The sequence below is a fragment of the Epinephelus fuscoguttatus genome, linkage group LG17 (genome assembly GCF_011397635.1).
Source record: "Epinephelus fuscoguttatus linkage group LG17, E.fuscoguttatus.final_Chr_v1".
In the NCBI taxonomy this organism is placed as follows: Eukaryota; Metazoa; Chordata; class Actinopteri; order Perciformes; family Serranidae; genus Epinephelus; species Epinephelus fuscoguttatus.
In genome coordinates, this window is record NC_064768.1 from 31,108,586 (window position 1) to 31,125,587 (window position 17,002).

The window sequence follows — 17,002 nt, forward strand, 5'->3', positions numbered from 1 at the left end:
AGAAGGACAACGTGCGCTAAATTGCCATGGGACAGAAAGAGGAATTATTAAATGCATATGACCAACATTCCAACAAAATTCCCAGTAGAGTGGGGAAACTGGGCCTTTCGAAGTGTCTCCCCATGACTGAGCAAGCACTTAAATTTCCCACTGGGCTGGTAAGAGTGTGTCGGTGGGAGCCATATGTCTATCTAGGTCTGTGTACCCTGTAACAATATCTACTGTAAAGGTCAGATGTACAGTGAGATCATTTCTCCTCTTACATAACAGTATTCTTAGATTGTCACTTACAGACAGTCTGCTGCTTTGGTACTCGATACTGTTGACAAATATTTTTTTAAATCAATGTAAACTCCAGCTGAAGTAACTGTACGTTCAAACCAACAGCGACCAGAGCTTCCAAAACAGCGGAAGGCATTCATTTTCAATGAGAGCCCGGTGACTTCGCCGACCTTGTCGTCAGCCGTGTGTCTTGGGCGGCCAAAGCGACTGGAGTGGATCCGGAGGGGTGTTAAAACTTGTTTTACTTTATGGTAATGAGCTCTCATGCGGTTCAGCAACAACCAATCGGAATTCTGGCGTGTTTCCATAAAGCAGGTCCCAAAGAACAAGCCACGTAACTTTGGTTCCTACAGCACACTTGTTCCGACAATGGATATCAAGAAACTGATTACTTGCGTTCGCGCCCACTCAGTCCTTTATAATGTGTCGCTGTTCGGTTACAGAAACCAAAATAAAAAGAATGAGGCTTGGGACCGTGTCGCGGAGGTAGGTGGTTGGTCTGGTGAGTTTTAAAATGTGTAATGTTCGTAATAGAGCAGACAATGGCAGGCTAATGTTGCAACGTAGCATGCAAGTCTTCCCTGCTTGGTTTGAATGGGATATTTCTATTTCTGTTTTCATTGACCAAACATAACTTTCTGTAGGCCAACTATAAACTTTTTGACTGGACAAAGTCACTGGCCAGTGACTGGCCAGTAGTCTGCTTTGTGGCTCCTTTAAATTGACAAGCAGGATCGAACGTTCAATGATTCATATGATGAGCAACTAGAGCGACCAAAACTGCCACAAATATTTTTGACAGTCATGCTTCTTGGGCGTCCGTGAGAGACTTTGCCTATTTGAAAGCTTCTGCTTCTACAGTTAGTATGTTACAGCTAAAACGGAGAAAGGAGATTACCAACACTGCCAACTCTGTCAGGTAAATCTCTTGTTATCATACACTGTTCATGAGATCCAAAGAAATCATTCAACTGTAAGTGGTCCTATTCACATGCCCTTCCTTTGCTAAAGATGTTCTATAGCAGTGCGTCAACATGTACCCTTTCACTACGATAAATGACTGAGTTCTGAAATCCATAATGGTGCTGCTTAAGGTTTATCCTCTCCATTCAGAAGAAAGTGGTTCTCTTGGTGACCTCTATTTGCCAGGGTCTCTCTGCTCTGTACAGCAGCTGTGTGTCTTTTGTGAGGCATGATGATAAAGGGCTGTCAGTCAGGTCTGTGCCATCTGAGAAGACCTAAAACTAATTTTTTTCATACAGAGCCAGGGATCCATGATTCATCCATATTATAAAAGAAAAATCTGCTGTTACAATAATGATTTCTATGTTTTCCTCCATTCTGTGCATAGTATTACCTATTACTGTACACCCCTCCTCTGCAAGGTCTGGATATGTACTCTTCTGGTGTCAGAACCATTCACCAATTTGCAAAGTGTAAACTAGTAGTACAAATAAACACAAGACGCCACCAAGGAGACAACTCAGAAATAAATGTGTATAAGCAAAGGAGAATGAAAAGCATTCACAACTGCAGCATGAATTTCAATTTAAATATGGCCAAAAAGTAAGCTCTGTAAGCAGATACACATAGACTCCTTCTCTATGAGCGCTGTTAATTACCAGAGCACTCGGGCATGTTGCCGGTCCATGTCCCGTTAACAGTGCAGTGTCGGGTAAGCAGGCCAGTGGAGTAGTAGCCCTCCCTGCAAGCGTAAGTTATGGATCTGGAGAACGTTAAACCATCGTGGATCAGGATCTGGGAATTCCGTGGAGTTCCCGGGTTGCCACAAGAGATCACTGAAAACAGGTAAGAAAAAGAGAGAGATTAGGTTATGATTATTTACTTCCTAAATCCTGAGCAACCAAAGGAGATGGTGTAAGTTAGTGGTGCTGTGGGTGGTGTGGACTGGGAAGATGGGTGGAGGTTGAGCGGAGTGTTGGCACAGAACCACCGCAGGCTTTGCTTCATCTGGGCATTTTTGGGAAAATTAGAGTCCAAAGTCTGAATTAGAGATGAACTGTCACCCAATTTTTCCATGCACTTATCTCTCTATTTGAAGGGACAGTTCATCCCAAAATCAAAAATATATGCCTTATCTCGAATATAATACAACGAGATGGCACTCGGCTTGTGGTGCTCAATGTGCCATTAAAATGTCTGTATGATACATTTTGTGGAGGAACTGTTTTCTTTCTATCTCAAACTACATCTACCCACGATATCACAGTGCAGAAGGAAGTGTGCATCTACTGCTAGCTCACCTAGCAACACTGAGCTAGCTAACATTACAGCTCAATCGAGGAGAACGCCATTAATGTTTACACCTCGTGATGTCACAAGCACGAACCTCTCATCCATGAGTAGATGCACGCTTCCTTCTGCATGGTGATATGATCTGTGGGTGTAGTTCAGCAGAAAGAAAAGAATGCCAACAGAGTTTTTCCGTTTTATTTTTAGAAGCTTTGAGGACCACAAGCTGGGTGCCATTTTGTGCCTTTATATTTGAGAGAAGGCAGACATCTCTGTGGCTGATACCTCCAACACTTGACAACTCACACCAAAACAATCTAGACTGGTAAACAGCACTACAGGTAAGAGGGAAAGTATATGTTTGATTTTGAGGTGAACTGTCCCTCTAACCTATCCAGAATTCGTAGACACAGAAATGTAGTGCTAAATAAAGTTGTTAGAACTCATTTATACCTTGTAGCCAGTTATTAGTCGGAGGCAATGGACCACAAACAGAAATCTTTTGTATTTTCTGGTGATAATTAAAATTTAGTTTCTCAGAACCCATTGGCGCAGACCTTTGTCCTGTTCTAAGTATTTCAATACAACCCGCTCTGTAAACTAAACCAATGTAGGCTGGTTTTCCACTATATTTCTTTCATACTGCATGATATGTCTGATATGAGTTCCTCACTTGGTTTATTTCCCTCTGTTCTTCATCCGCCCACCCTACCACCACGCTCATCTTCCCCTGTGTCCTACTTCATAAGTAACTCTGCTTTGATGGACACATCCTTTGCTCACAAAGTCCCTTGGTGTCTGTCCGGCCGCCAGCACTGGTTCTGTTCATTACAGTCTCCAGCTTGCCCCGGGCCCTCAGAGCCCCGTGGGCTTCGCCCTCCCGTAATGACCAGATGTGGCCTGGCCCTTGAAGTCTGTGCCAACCGAGAACAGGTGGGCAACCTCAGCTAGTGGGCATACCACACGCCGGAGAGGGAAAGAGACAGAGTAATGTGAGGGAGAGAGGTGGTGGTGGTGGTGGTTCGTGTGTGTGTAGGGGGTGTTAAGAGCACAGGTGAAAAACAGCTTGGCAGACAGGATGAAGGAAATAAAACAGAATAGAAGGGGTTGTGTGTTCATGGAGAGTAAGAAAAGAACAGGAAAAATAAAAATAAAAGTGCAGCTAGAACTTAACTGCAACTGCAAGTGTGTGGATAGTTTTATTATTTTAGTGTTGCTGGGGCATGAGTAAAGCCCCTTGGACAAACCCTGTCTGCTGTTCATGCAGCATAAAAATGTAGGTTAACACACAGTCATGAATAAAGACCCAAAACAAAAATACAAAATATAAAGTTGATATGAATCCTTATATCAAAGGAAATGGAAAAGAAACATCATCAAGCTTAATTCAACACATTAAAGTGCTTGCAAAATGTTCCTTAACAACCTCTTTCTATTTTACTCTGTGTCTGACAGCAGAAAAAGAAGTGCACTCTGTAGTTTTTTCACTGTTTGTAATGTCTTTGTCCTTTCTCTGCAATAATAATGAATAGTGTAAGGCCTTAAGACCCACATCGATCGGATGCTACACATTCAGAGAATCTGCTTTTTCAGGTGTCAGCAGCAGACTGGATGCATTGTTGCACAAGGAAAATAAATAAATAAAAGCCTTATGGTGTTTAATCAATAGAGAAAGCATTCTCTGTTATGTCCCCCATTCTCTCTTGCTCAATCACTATTTTACATTTTTGCAAACACACACAAAACACATGCAAATTTGTGATGTGCCTTTCATTCAGTTTGCAAAGGCAGCAGCTAATTACACAATCAGTGACTACAGTACACGCCACAGTCTATGGCTTAAAATGCGCAATTCAGTAGTGTGGTTTGTTGATGTGGAGGCTCTGAAAAGACATCAAAATGTTGAGGTGATTAAATATAAATACTCATCAGTAAAGTTACCGCATTCTAAAATGTTCACTTAGGCCACAATGAACTCCAATTAAGAGAAATTATTTGGGTGTCTATTACCACTGAAATTATACAAAGGTTTGTAAAACAAATACAGTGGGAGTAATTAAACGAACTTCTGAGGAAAGGAAGAAGAAATAGAAAAAAGATACACTACAGAACAGACAGCTTAAAGGAAATACTGGTTACTGGAATAAATGTCTTATTCATGTCCATACTGCGCTGGAAGTTCAGTGAACATCAGCTTCAGTTACTGCACAATCATAACCCAACAGCTGGCCTGTTTCATGTGTTACTAGATGGTCAAATATTATGTTCATCCATCACTGCTCCTAAGACGTCTCTCAAACCATCCATCCATTCATTTTCCACCAGTTATCCAGATTGAGGTTGCGGTGCTAGTAAGTTAATCAGCAGCTCACACATGACTTTCCCCAGCAATGTCCTCCAGCTCCTCATAAGGAATCCTGAGGTGATCCCAGGCCAGATGGGATATGTAATCCTGCCGTAGTCTTCCGGGTCTGCTCCGAGGTCTCCAGTTGGACATGTCCAGAATACTCCCACAGTACACAAGGAAAAGGCATCCTGATCAGATTCCTGAACAGTCCCAACTGGTTGCTGTCAACGCAAAGGAGCAGCTGTTTTACTCCGAGCTCTTCCTTGATATCCAAGCTGCTCGCCCTGTCCCTAAAGGGTTGCATCCTTTTGGCTACTACCCAAAGCTCCTGGCCACAGGTGGGAGATGGACCTACATCAACTTCTCAATTAAGAGCTTCACCTTCCAGCTCAGCTCCCTCTTCACCATAGATTGGTGGATGCCACCCCAATCAGCCTATTGATCCCACCTTACCCCCACCTCACCAGACTCTAACATACACTTCTTGTCTTGGGGGAGAAACCTTAAGATTCTAACGCACAGGCCTCGTAGAGTACACTGAACATACACAACTTACCACCAAGAGTGCGTACAGGGCTGCGGCTTAAGTCTGTAAGAACTGGATAGCCAAGAGCAATGACCTCATAGACACATAGTAAATACACATATGCATTCCTTACCATGACACTCAGGTTGGGTGCCCAGCCAGGTCCCATTGGCCAGACAAGTTCTCTCTGGCGAACCCTTCAGCATGAAACCAGGCTCACAGCTAAAGCGGACAACGCTGCCCACTGTAAACTCTTCTCCCAGACGGATGCCATGGACAGGAATGCCTGGATCTCCGCACAGCCCGGCAGACTCGCCTGGAAAGACAAAACAACAACAATCACATACCACTCGTGGCGACACAGTGGAAATGTACTCTGTCCAGTGATAATTTAGTATCAAAACACGATAATGGGATTAGACGGGGAACAACCAACCCCCGCAACTGCAATGCAACAGGAAATCACATCCCTCCACCTCCCTAGGGAGTGACGAGCCTCCCAAATACATTAGGTTTCATTATATCTATTTGCTCAGCATGCAGAAAATGGGCAATAGGATGCCATTTCTCATTCCATTGACCCGACATATATTTTTCCACTTGCTTCATAATTCCACATCCGGCGTTTAAAAAAATCACAAACCGTTTAGTGCTGCTGTGTACTGCTACTTGCTCCTCATTTTACAAGGCGCTGGTGCACATCACTTCAATAGTGCGTAGCTAAGAAACTCGGGCAAGTCTTTATAAAAAGGCTGTGTTTATTGCCCGTTGAGAGAACACTGGCAATTCCTGGAATATATATGAATGTCGTGAATTGTGACATTAAACATGTCAGCATGAAATTTTATTGTTGGCCCGTGGGTCTGCGTGTGGGCTACTTTGTGTATGTCAGTCACCGTCTATGTCTGTGCGTGTTTCTGTCACATCTTTGCGAATGTGTTTGTGTTGGTACCGATGCTTATTTGCATGTGTGGAGTGGACACCCCCATGGCTTTTCTCATGTGTATTAAGTATACTAGTGGGAGCTGTGAGGTGAATCGCTGTAAGAGAAGAGAGAGTATGGGGGCTGACGTCTTTATAGTGCTTCATAACCCAGCTGAGGTGTGGGCGTCTCTGTTCCTCAGTCTAATATGAGCAGATTAAAGCAGTTTTATAGAGGACACTCTCTTTGCCCTTGAGGCCTATGGAGCAGACAGGCAACTCCATCTTTACTCCACCTACTTCGCTCATTACCTGCTAACAGCTGCCAACCAAACTCTTTATTTGTTGGCCTGGCATTATGAGAGCATTGGTGTGACTGGGTGGTGATATTTCATCTAAATTAATCAAGTATCAGAGGCAGAGAGTGAGACAGAGGACGAGAATCAGTCAATCTGGGTGTAGTTTTCCGTACCGGAGCAGTGTGGTGGCGAGCCGCTCCACTGGCCGTCCAGCTGGCACATTCGCGTTGTGTTGCCGATGATGGTACGCTGGCCGATGCAGCTGTAGCGGATGACTGAGCCTACTGTCCGACGGTCGCCGGAGATCTGGGCGTAGGGAGGCATGCTGGGGCGGTCACACAGCACCACTGTCCAATCAGAGCAGAGAGACGAGAGAAAGAGACCAGTGAGCAAGTGGAGCTACCCCAAGGCCGATGGTGAAGAAGGGATAAATACACCACATGCTGAAAAGATTGCCTTGTTTTAGTAAAAGCATACAGTGTAATAATGGTGGGCGACATTCGATTTGTGTTTGTTAGAACTAATTTTACCAAAGAAACTTTCCAACCAATTGAGATACTTAGTTCCATCAGATTGCTTCATCACTTCATCACACTGAGGCTGTTTAGATTACAAATGCAAAGGATTTCCTACACAGAAAGGAAGGAAACCCAGAAGTTTGAAACTATTAGTCCATTAATCAACTAGTGGCTCAAATCAAAACAAAAAAAACCCCAACAAATTTCAAAAGTCATACTTTAAGGAAAATGTTAAACATTATCTGTTTCCAGCTTCTGAAAATGATTTGTTTTATAGTATCCTTGTAATATCTTTGGGTTTTTAACCACAAAATAAAATATCTGAAGAGTTCAAGTTGAGTTAATAGAAGCTGTGATTGGCATGTGCCACTATTTTTTATTTTAACATAAACGCTAAAAGAGGGGGACAGAATATTTCTGCTTCACAGAAATCAGTTTTAGTATACTTCAGTATATACTAAACAAAACACTGGAACTCATGCAGTGCCACTTACAACCAACCCCTGAGGTACTTACACAGGCACTTAGGCAGGGAGCGGTCCCAGGTACCGTCCCCCTGACAGGAGATGGAGCTGGTGCCCAGCAGGTAGTAGCCCGGGTTACAGCGGTACGACACAGTGGTCTGGAAGCTGTAGCGATGAGGCCCGCTGGGCAGTACCTGCCTGATGCTGTTCTCTACATGACCAGGCTCTGTGCAGTTCACAACTGGAGAAAGGGATGCAGAGAGTGGGGGGGAGTAAAGGACAATCTTGTGTGAGCATTTAGTTTCAATTCAACAAATGATTTAACCTGGAATTGATGATTTACTGTTCTTTGATTATTATATTTCAAACGTTACTGGCAAGACAGACGAATGGGGGCATTTTGTAATAATACACCATTTATTTTGATATAGATATATGACATTCTGTCACACAGAGGGAACACACCCATTTTACAAGCAGAGGGTTTTTTTTTTATCGCTTTGACTCTCCTTGTCCATGCCTTTTTCTCATCTACTACTTCCACCCATCCAGCATCCATCCATCCACCCCAATCCAAATGAAGTAGGAGGCAGGCTCCGGAAATAAACATTTGCTTCATTAGAGCCAGTCTCCTGCTGGCCGCCGTGGTGCAGAGATGGTGATGGATGGGGAGCTCACAGGAGAAGAGGCACCATGTCAGTTTAGCACCAGATGGAGAGAGTTAGGGAAGGGGAGAATGAGGGATGAGTGAGGAGCGAGGGACAGCGAGGGGGGCGCTGTACAGAGTGAGAGAGGAAGAAGCCCTGATGGTGCAGAATATATTAAAATTCATGACAGAATGTCAGGCTACGACTGCTACCAGCACCAATCCATCTTGAGAGTCTCAGATACAAGACACGAACCAAAACCTTACAAGGCCTCAACAAAGTCAGAGTACAGTGAGTAACAGTTGCTGTCTAGTCTACACTGTGAACCATAACTAAGTATGTACTTTGATGCCAAAACTCCAATGGCTTCTAAAAGACTACCCATGCAGCCATTATGCCCCAGTTTGCCTTGCCAGTGTTGCCCCATGAGCGTGCCTTTGCCACAGCCAAAATGAACCCATTGTATGCTAATGTGCCTAAAAGCTTGCTCGTTTTCATGCTCCCAAGCTGGCCAGCACAGCTAAATCACCCCCCAAATACCTATTATAATGTATTCCTTCCAGTAGACCCATGCTGACCCATGGTGCCATCATTTACAACTTACCGCATAATGACACTACAAAGTGTATTTGAAGCAGTGGAGCTGCTTCAGCACGAGACTTTCCAAGCTTGGAATTCGGCTTTGAATAAATGTGCTCGGGCAACATGGGCCCAAAAGCGATCCAACAATCATCTAAAACGACTGACCTCCTGGTGCATTTCTGTGTGTGGCCCAGTGGGCAGGCAGGGAGGAAGTGAAGGGATGAAAGGAAAAGAAGAATAAAAGTGAGAGGGGAAGAAGGGCTGAGGTAATTCATCTCTGTTCCACTCAGAAGTGGAGACCCCAGTCACCCTATCCTCCTCTTGGCCTCCTTCCAAGTAACGGCCCTGTAAGTGGTGTGTCAGAGTGTGTTTTTTTTCCTGTCCTGTGTCTCTTGCCTTTTATCGCTGAAAGACAAATAAACACGCACGAGTCGTCCAAAGAAGGCGTTGTTGTGGCTGTGTTGCTGTGACTCAAATTGGTGGTGATTAGAGAGGGATAGGAGACTGGCTGGGCCGGCAGCGCTCTCCTGCTCCCTGCATTATTGATGGAGCCTACAGACTCTTGAAGCTAAAATCTGGACTGTGGAAATCATTACCTTTGTCTGACTGACTGCTACCCCACCCCTCCCTTTTTTCCCTGCCATCTGCAACTATCCACTATTATCTGTCCCTCTAAAAGAAGAGCCCATGGTATGGCTAAGCTAAGGTGAGATGGATGAAGCTGGTGTCATCCTTGCACTTAGTTTTCCACTCAGAGGAGGAAGTACATGGCAGACAGGAGAGCGTGCCTCACCAGATATGTCTAGAATGCTGTAATTAAGGTGATAAATCTGATTGACAAAAAGACCCCTGAGCTACTTATGTCTCCACATCAACAGTGCGGATAATGTGCTTTCAAAACAGACACCTAAGCCCACCCACACACACGGAAGACACACACAGTCTCACACAAAATGCTTCTCAGAGTCAGCATCTGCATGGAAACAAGGCCAATGCTAATATGATGTCACTACTAGAGCGGAGAGATTTAAGGCGCACGTCTGGGAGAAGATCTCGCCTGCTTATGCATGCAGCAGCCAAATGTACTTCTCTCTTTTTTTAACAACTGAAGACGGATTCCTATGGGACTCGTAGTCTCCTCATCCCTTCATAAATGTCTTAAAAAAATCTCTTCTCTCCTCATTTAAAACAAACTCATAAGTCAATCCGTCACTGATTCTGTCACCGCCTTGTCATATACAGGGCCCGACCTTGCGAGCGGCCTCTTTCTGTGCCTGTCACAAAGCCCTCAGTTAGTGGGGACTTAGAGACAAGACGTGGGTGCCGAGATACATCGCTTGTCGCAAAAACACTGCCAAATTAAAAGTCCTTGCCTCGCTTCAAAGCAGAGCCGGGTACTTCTTATTCTGAGCAAAAGCAAGGATGCGGGTCTCCGAAGGCTGCTGTCTTTCACACGAGCTCAAGGATCCTGTGATTGTTTTTGGCTGTCTCTGCCTGGTTATTAACTAGGTTTGTTTCCCTGACAGACAGGTGAGCCTTAGGGTGCAACAAAGGTAGCTAGGGTGAGAGGAAATAACATCAAATGTAAATATTATCCGGAACCTCCAAGGACCAAGTGGTTGAGACCGTGGTAATTAAATAATCCAAGGTTCTCTTTGGTTTTTCATTTCAATTTCCCCTAATATGCGTCGTTTAAAACTCTTTCTCCCTCTGGCTGTCTCTGCGCTTCATCTCCGCTCTCTCTGTGATTGGGGTCATCTCTGGTGACAGAAGATATGACCTTGCACGATAGAATAGGTAATTTAATACATACCTGCGCAAATGGATGAGAACACAAAACTGTACTCCTGCAGGCAAGCATGTGAAACCCAGCACACTTTTTGACAATGTCGTACCTCAGTCAATTAGCTATGCACAAATCTGATGGCAATGGCTTGTCCAGCGCTCATAAATGCATTTAAGTTTTAACTGCCGACTGCATCCAATGGTAACAGGGACCAGGCACATATATTCAGTCTGTTCTTTTATCATTTATCATTCCATGCATTTGCAGGCATAGGTTCTCCAAAACAAATGCATGCATCATCCCCCTGAATACCAGTCAGTGAGATGCCACCTGGACTGACTGATAACATGAGCATGTACTTACTTTTACACCTGGGAAGGGCGTTGCTCCACTGCCCATTGGCCTGGCAGGTAGACTTTACGGCCCCTTGCAGGACATATCCAATATTGCAGACAAAGCGCACAGCATCATTTAAGTTGAACTGGGTTCCTTGGGTCATACCGAAGGTAGGGTTTCCGGGATGACCACATGTGATAGCTAGGAAAGTCATATGAGAAAGAAAGTCATGGTTACACTTTTTAAGAGCAGTTTATTGAATCTAAAGGTTTAATATCAAACACCTGAAAAAAATAAGGCCTGGATTTGAGGAGGTAATGTTGCAACACTGGATACAGCGCCTGAATTCTTACCCCACTGGCCCCGCTGCAGCTGCACTAGCTGCATGTCTCTATTCTTGCCACTGGCCTCTATTAAAACAATCTCAGATAATGATTTGTACTACAGAGGAATAAAGTCTATCATTTTGCAATAATTACCTCATCTTTGAAAATGTCATGGCAACACTTAGACATGAGGCACAGGTGGCTTTTAGAGCCTATTTTATGCAAAAACTTTCTGTTAAAATGCTCAATAGCAGGAATTAATTGGTGATCAGTACCAGATGGCTCCAGTCTAATCACACTAAATTGGCCATTGGTATCAGCCTGATAAGAGCATCCCTGGGTAATAGATGTCTGCAGTCATTACGAATCATTGATCAGCAATACACTTGGGCTGTATCTACTTTTTTCATACCTGCCTGACATTTCAGCAGGGTATACGCTATATGGTGACATTTGTGTTAAACAAACAAACAGAGTAAAAGCTGAACTTTTACTTGATAGCTCCTGTTTTTTTAGTTTGATAAATAAATATATACAGAAAAGAAACTCACAAAATGCCTTGGCAACATTGTTCTGAATCTTTTTTCCTTCCCTAGATAGCCCACCAGTGTTCCAGTGCAATTTAGAGGGCTTTAACTACACACTCTATCACCAGTAGTTTTACGAATAATGAACTGTTTTGGTACTTACGGACACAGACAGGAGTGCGTCCTGACCAGCGGTGATCCTGTTCACAAATTCTCACCGACACCCCAATGAGACGAAACCCTGGGTTACACTGGTACACAACGCTGCCTCGATAGTTGTAATTCTCCCCAATGATCTGTCCATTCACTATAGGCTCCGGGGTGCCACAATGACCAGCTATGGATGGATGAGGAAGAAAAGAATCAAGGTCAGACAAAGATCTTTTGACTTACTTTGAAACAAATTGATTATGAAGTTATAATCATTTTAGGGTGCTTAAGATCTCACCGAGACACTGGACCTGCGTTCCACTCCAAAGCCCATTGGACATACACTCTCGTACCCGGGAGCCCACCAGCGTATATCCTGTGTTGCAGGAGAAAATGGCAGTGGCTCCATAGACGGTAAGTGTTCCAATCTTGTTGCCATTCGGTGGAGTCCCCAGGTCCCCGCATGAGATGACTGAAATGAGAAAATAATATCATGTGTTGCAATCCCATATGGTCAAAATATAATCAACAAAACTAATTTGTTTTGTTTGGGAAATGGTTTTGTTGGCTTTCATCCATTTTGTTTTGGTTTGAAGATTTGTGACTATTTAGTTATGTTCTTTTTTGTAACATCACAGTGGAATACCATACATTTGGATGTAATTATTTTTCATGCTTGACAAATTACTTTTTTTCTGGCAGAGGTTTTTCTCTATTTATAAGTGCAAACTGAGGACGTTAACTCTAGAAACTGTAGGGAATTAAGACAATGGGATGTGCTGTTTACACTCACTGTCGCAGACTGGGCGTGGGTCTGGGTAGTTCCAGGTGCTGTTGGCCTGGCAACGGATGACCCTTTGACCCCTGTAGTAATATCCCGGATCACAGATGAGCATCATTATAGCATCATATTGGTTTTGGGTACCATAGATCAGCCTCCATCTCCCATGTTCCACAGCAGAGTGGCCGATGTCAGGGCAGGTCACCGCTGGAAGGTCAGAGGATAAACAATCATTATGAACTCAAATAGCTATTTGTGTATGGGGCCGTTACCATAATGACAAATTAGCTTTATTCTCAAACCTGCTGGGAATATCTGGAACTCACTGTGGGTTTCAAAACTTTAAATATTCCAAAGTTAAAGAGTTTGTTCTGTTGATAACACTGAAACTAATAAACTGACTACTCACGAACACATCTGGGTGGGGCCTCAATGGGGCTCCACCTCCCAGACTCCTGGCAGATCACAGAGGTGGTGACAGGCCCGGCAAGCCGAAATCCTGGATTACACTGGTATGTGGCCCTGGCTCCTAGAGAGAAATCCTGGCCTACAATACTGCCATTGACCGGAGGCACTGGCATTCCACAGGACATAACTAGAGGGGAACAGGGGATGTGGAGGGAAGGGAAAACAAAACAAAACAAAGAAAAATGTGGTTGGTAGAAGGAAAGCACAGGTACTGAGGTATATTTAAATAATCTTCATATGCAGAGTGTCTAGCTCACAATAGGCTTCCTGTACAAACACACTCCCGGAGCCGTCATTGATGTGCAGTAAACATTAGCTTGGGCTGCCATCTGCGCAACAGTAAACAACCAAGTCTCGAGAGAGCGTATGTATTTCAGGTAGAGATTACACCTACTTCAGACTTGACCAGGCATTCAAAGGCGGCCCTGTTACCTTCGGTTTTCACTGTAGCTGATAATACTGAACCTGTAGCTATAATAAAATTAACTTTTTGTCATATCTGTTGAAACTGTCATGACATCTACACAGTAGTACAGAGAGAGGTGATCTGTGGAAAAGTAATGTTCCTCTGCCCCCTCGAATTGCTTCTAATGGCATTATTGCAGGTGAACGAAAACAACCAGAGCACAGCTGTCAATCATGTACTGCAGTAAAACTATCAAACTAGACAGCGCTGATAAAATATGAATCAAGATTCTGTTACTGCATTGCGGATATCCCACCTCACATGTTTCAGAAACATATTTTAGTGTACTGTTAAGCTGTCAAATGAGAAAGCTGGTCAGGCAGGTGGGCGGTGCCTGGTGCGTCACTCGACTATTCCCAACATGGCGGTTGGGTCACAAATTTTCTCACTGTTACAACTAAACAGTACACTAAAATGCGTTTCTGAAAATGTTTGAGGCAAGAAATATGCAATGCAGTAGCAGAATCTTTATTCATACTTTATTGCAATGTTTCTGTCATCTTCTTCATAAGCATAAACAATATTTCCAATTTCCTTGCATTTTTATACACTTTTTTTCAGTCATATACCTTTGTAAATTATTTATATTCAAAGAAATACAACAAGGTTAAATAAAATCCCCAAAAAACAAAAAACAGAACAAAAGAAAGTAAAACGAAAACAAACAAAAACAGAAAAAAAAAAAAAAAGAATCTTTATTTGACGACTGCGTGAGAGACTCCTACAATCTAACTGGTTGTTTGACGTGGGACTTGATCTTTTTCACAGATGGTCTCATAACATTTTGTAGATATAATGACAGTTTCGGCAAAAATAACGTAAAGTTATTTTCATAGAAGTGACCCACTGTGGTTTTAATCACTCTGGTTGGAAACTAGAGTCTGGAAGAAGAGCTTTAGATTTCATGCTTTTGTGAATAAAATCTGAACTTAAACCAATCAAGAATTCACTTAAATTGTAAATCAATAAAGATGGTGCAACAGCATCACAGTCATGTAAAATTTAAAGTCAAATTTAATAGGATTTTTACATTGGAGTAGATGCATCTCGCCTCAATAGCTATTACATTATTTATACTTTTTACTTTTCTAATTTTTTTTTCTGTCAGTCTCAGTTGAACATAGGTAATTGCTATTCATCATTCCATCACTGTAAAAAATGAGCACAGTGACAAGCAGATAACTGTGACTACAACCCATAAGACATATCAAACAATTCAGTTCAGGTAACACCAAATATCATTAATCTGATGCAATGTTATCTTCAAAGCCATTCTGAGTAATGGTGAAATGAGTTTCCTTGAAGCACGCCTAAGGCTGAGGGGCTGTTGGTGATGGCACACTGTCAGTTGAAATCACACTTTGATCCAGAGCAAATGGATTCAGTGATAGTCTTTTTCAATCAACTTAAATCAGAACGACAGAACTTAAAAAATACATTTTGCTACAAAAATGTCTTCTTTAACTCGGCGCACCAGTTTGGCTACGGATGTTAAAATCTTGTTTTCTCCACACTGTTTCAAGGTTCATTTCATCACTTTTGAGATGCTGAATGAGCTCAGTCAGAATGATACTGATGAAATGCTACTTAAATAAAATCCTGCAATGTGAAATTATCCTGCCCATCTAATTTTACCATGTAGATTTGTCTTGCTTAAATTAAAGAAGTACTTCACCCCCCAGCTGACCAATTGTGTATCAGTTACTTACCCTGTGTTACACTGAATCGGTGAAGAGAACGCTGTTTTTCTCACATGCCTCCATTCTGAACAAGGAATCCATAAATGGAAAAAACTCATGTTGGGATTGTGTTTAATGACAACAAATCTATATCAAAATATGTTTACAAACTTTCACAAAATTTATGCAGTATAATCCAAGTCTGATTCATCTAGTCGTGTGCTCAGTACTTCCCAAACAGAGTGCTCTTTTCAACAGGGAACTAAACTGAGAGTGAACTGTGCTCTCCTCAAAGCCAGACACCATTGACAAAAAATGGTAATTCACTTTGCCTAACACAGGAGCTGCTGGTTTATCACTGCCTCGATCAGTCAAGTAGCTTGTGTCATTGTGCGACTTTGATGTTTAAAGGGTAAGTTCAGATTCAACAAAGTCACACAATCACACAAACTACCAACCAAGGCTGGCTGCTCTTGTGCAATGAGGGAAAATTACTGTTTTTGTCACTGGAGACTGGCTTTGAAGAGAACATAGTTTCACTTTCCATTCAGTTGCCTGTTGGAAAAAGCAGTCTGTTTGGGAGGTACTGAGCATACGACTGGATAAACAACACTTGCATTATACTGCACAAGCTGTGTGAGAGTTTTAAATGGATATTGTGATGTAGTTTTACTGCTGTTAAAAACGGACCCCTATGACTTTAGTTCATCAATAATTTTATCAGTTTTTTGGATTCTTTGTTCGCTGTGAAAGTCTTCTTCACAAATTCAATGTAATACAGGACGAGCAACTGATACAAACCACAAATGGTTATCGGGGGGTGAAGTATTCCTTTAAGACAACTTCCGGATCTAAGTTTTTCTTTACAACTTCCAACCTTCTCTTCCTTCCTCATGACCCATTGCTAGGACTGGGCCCTCACCTTGGCAAAGTGGTACCGGTGCATTCCACTGGTTGGTCCCCTGTGCAGTCCGGGTGCATGTGGCACTACTCTGACCAATGAGCCGGAAGCCCTGGTCACAGTTGAAGCGTAGGGTGCTGCCCAGCTTAGTGCCTGTCAGACTGTGCACGGTGCCATTCACAGGGTTGTTTGGAGGGCTGCAGTAGGCCGCTATGACAAAAAAGAAACAAACAAAAAAAAAAGAAATAGGTGTAGGTATAAATAAGCATACAGATAAAATTGAGTGCAACAAGCATAAAAAGCTAATAATGATGCAAGATGATGCAAGTTTGTGTTGAGGAGGTGAAGGATTAATGCGCCTTCAATAGCACAGAGCCCCAGATCTCTTTGCATCTGTCTTCTACGCCTGGCATGGTAAAGGAGGATATGTATTAATACAAGCGCTACAATGCAATCTCTTGAAGGCAAAAACTGCAGACGAGAGACAAGGAAAATTGATTAAAGGAAACTAATGTTCTGCAAAGCGAAACTGGAGTTTGTCAGCAGCAGCAGCAGAGGAGGATCATAAAAGTGATGGATAGATAATAACAGGAACAAAATATCTGTTTTTGTTTGTTGGTTAAATTGGCGGCAGCAATAATCGTTTATCATCACAAATGGTGGCAGCAACAGGTCCATGGTTCCCAAAAAAAGATGGGGGACTCTGAGGCCTGAATTGCATTTTGCAGATCTTATGTTAATAT

At 42.9% G+C, this 17,002-nt stretch overlaps 1 protein-coding gene across 1 annotated transcript in view; it reads right to left on the bottom strand.

The window, feature by feature from the left end:
• The window catches only part of csmd2 (CUB and Sushi multiple domains 2), a 291,890-nt gene that overhangs the window by 22,453 nt on the left and 252,435 nt on the right, over positions 1–17,002 (bottom strand). Inside the window, exons 50-59 of the mRNA XM_049602272.1 lie at positions 16,281–16,469; positions 13,155–13,340; positions 12,758–12,952; positions 12,263–12,436; positions 11,978–12,151; positions 10,989–11,162; positions 7,663–7,851; positions 6,802–6,975; positions 5,542–5,724; positions 1,905–2,081 (exon numbers count right to left, since the gene is read on the bottom strand). Of these exons, the coding sequence (XP_049458229.1) occupies positions 1,905–2,081; positions 5,542–5,724; positions 6,802–6,975; positions 7,663–7,851; positions 10,989–11,162; positions 11,978–12,151; positions 12,263–12,436; positions 12,758–12,952; positions 13,155–13,340; positions 16,281–16,469 (1,815 nt within the window). The remainder of the gene's footprint in view (positions 1–1,904; positions 2,082–5,541; positions 5,725–6,801; positions 6,976–7,662; positions 7,852–10,988; positions 11,163–11,977; positions 12,152–12,262; positions 12,437–12,757; positions 12,953–13,154; positions 13,341–16,280; positions 16,470–17,002) is intronic.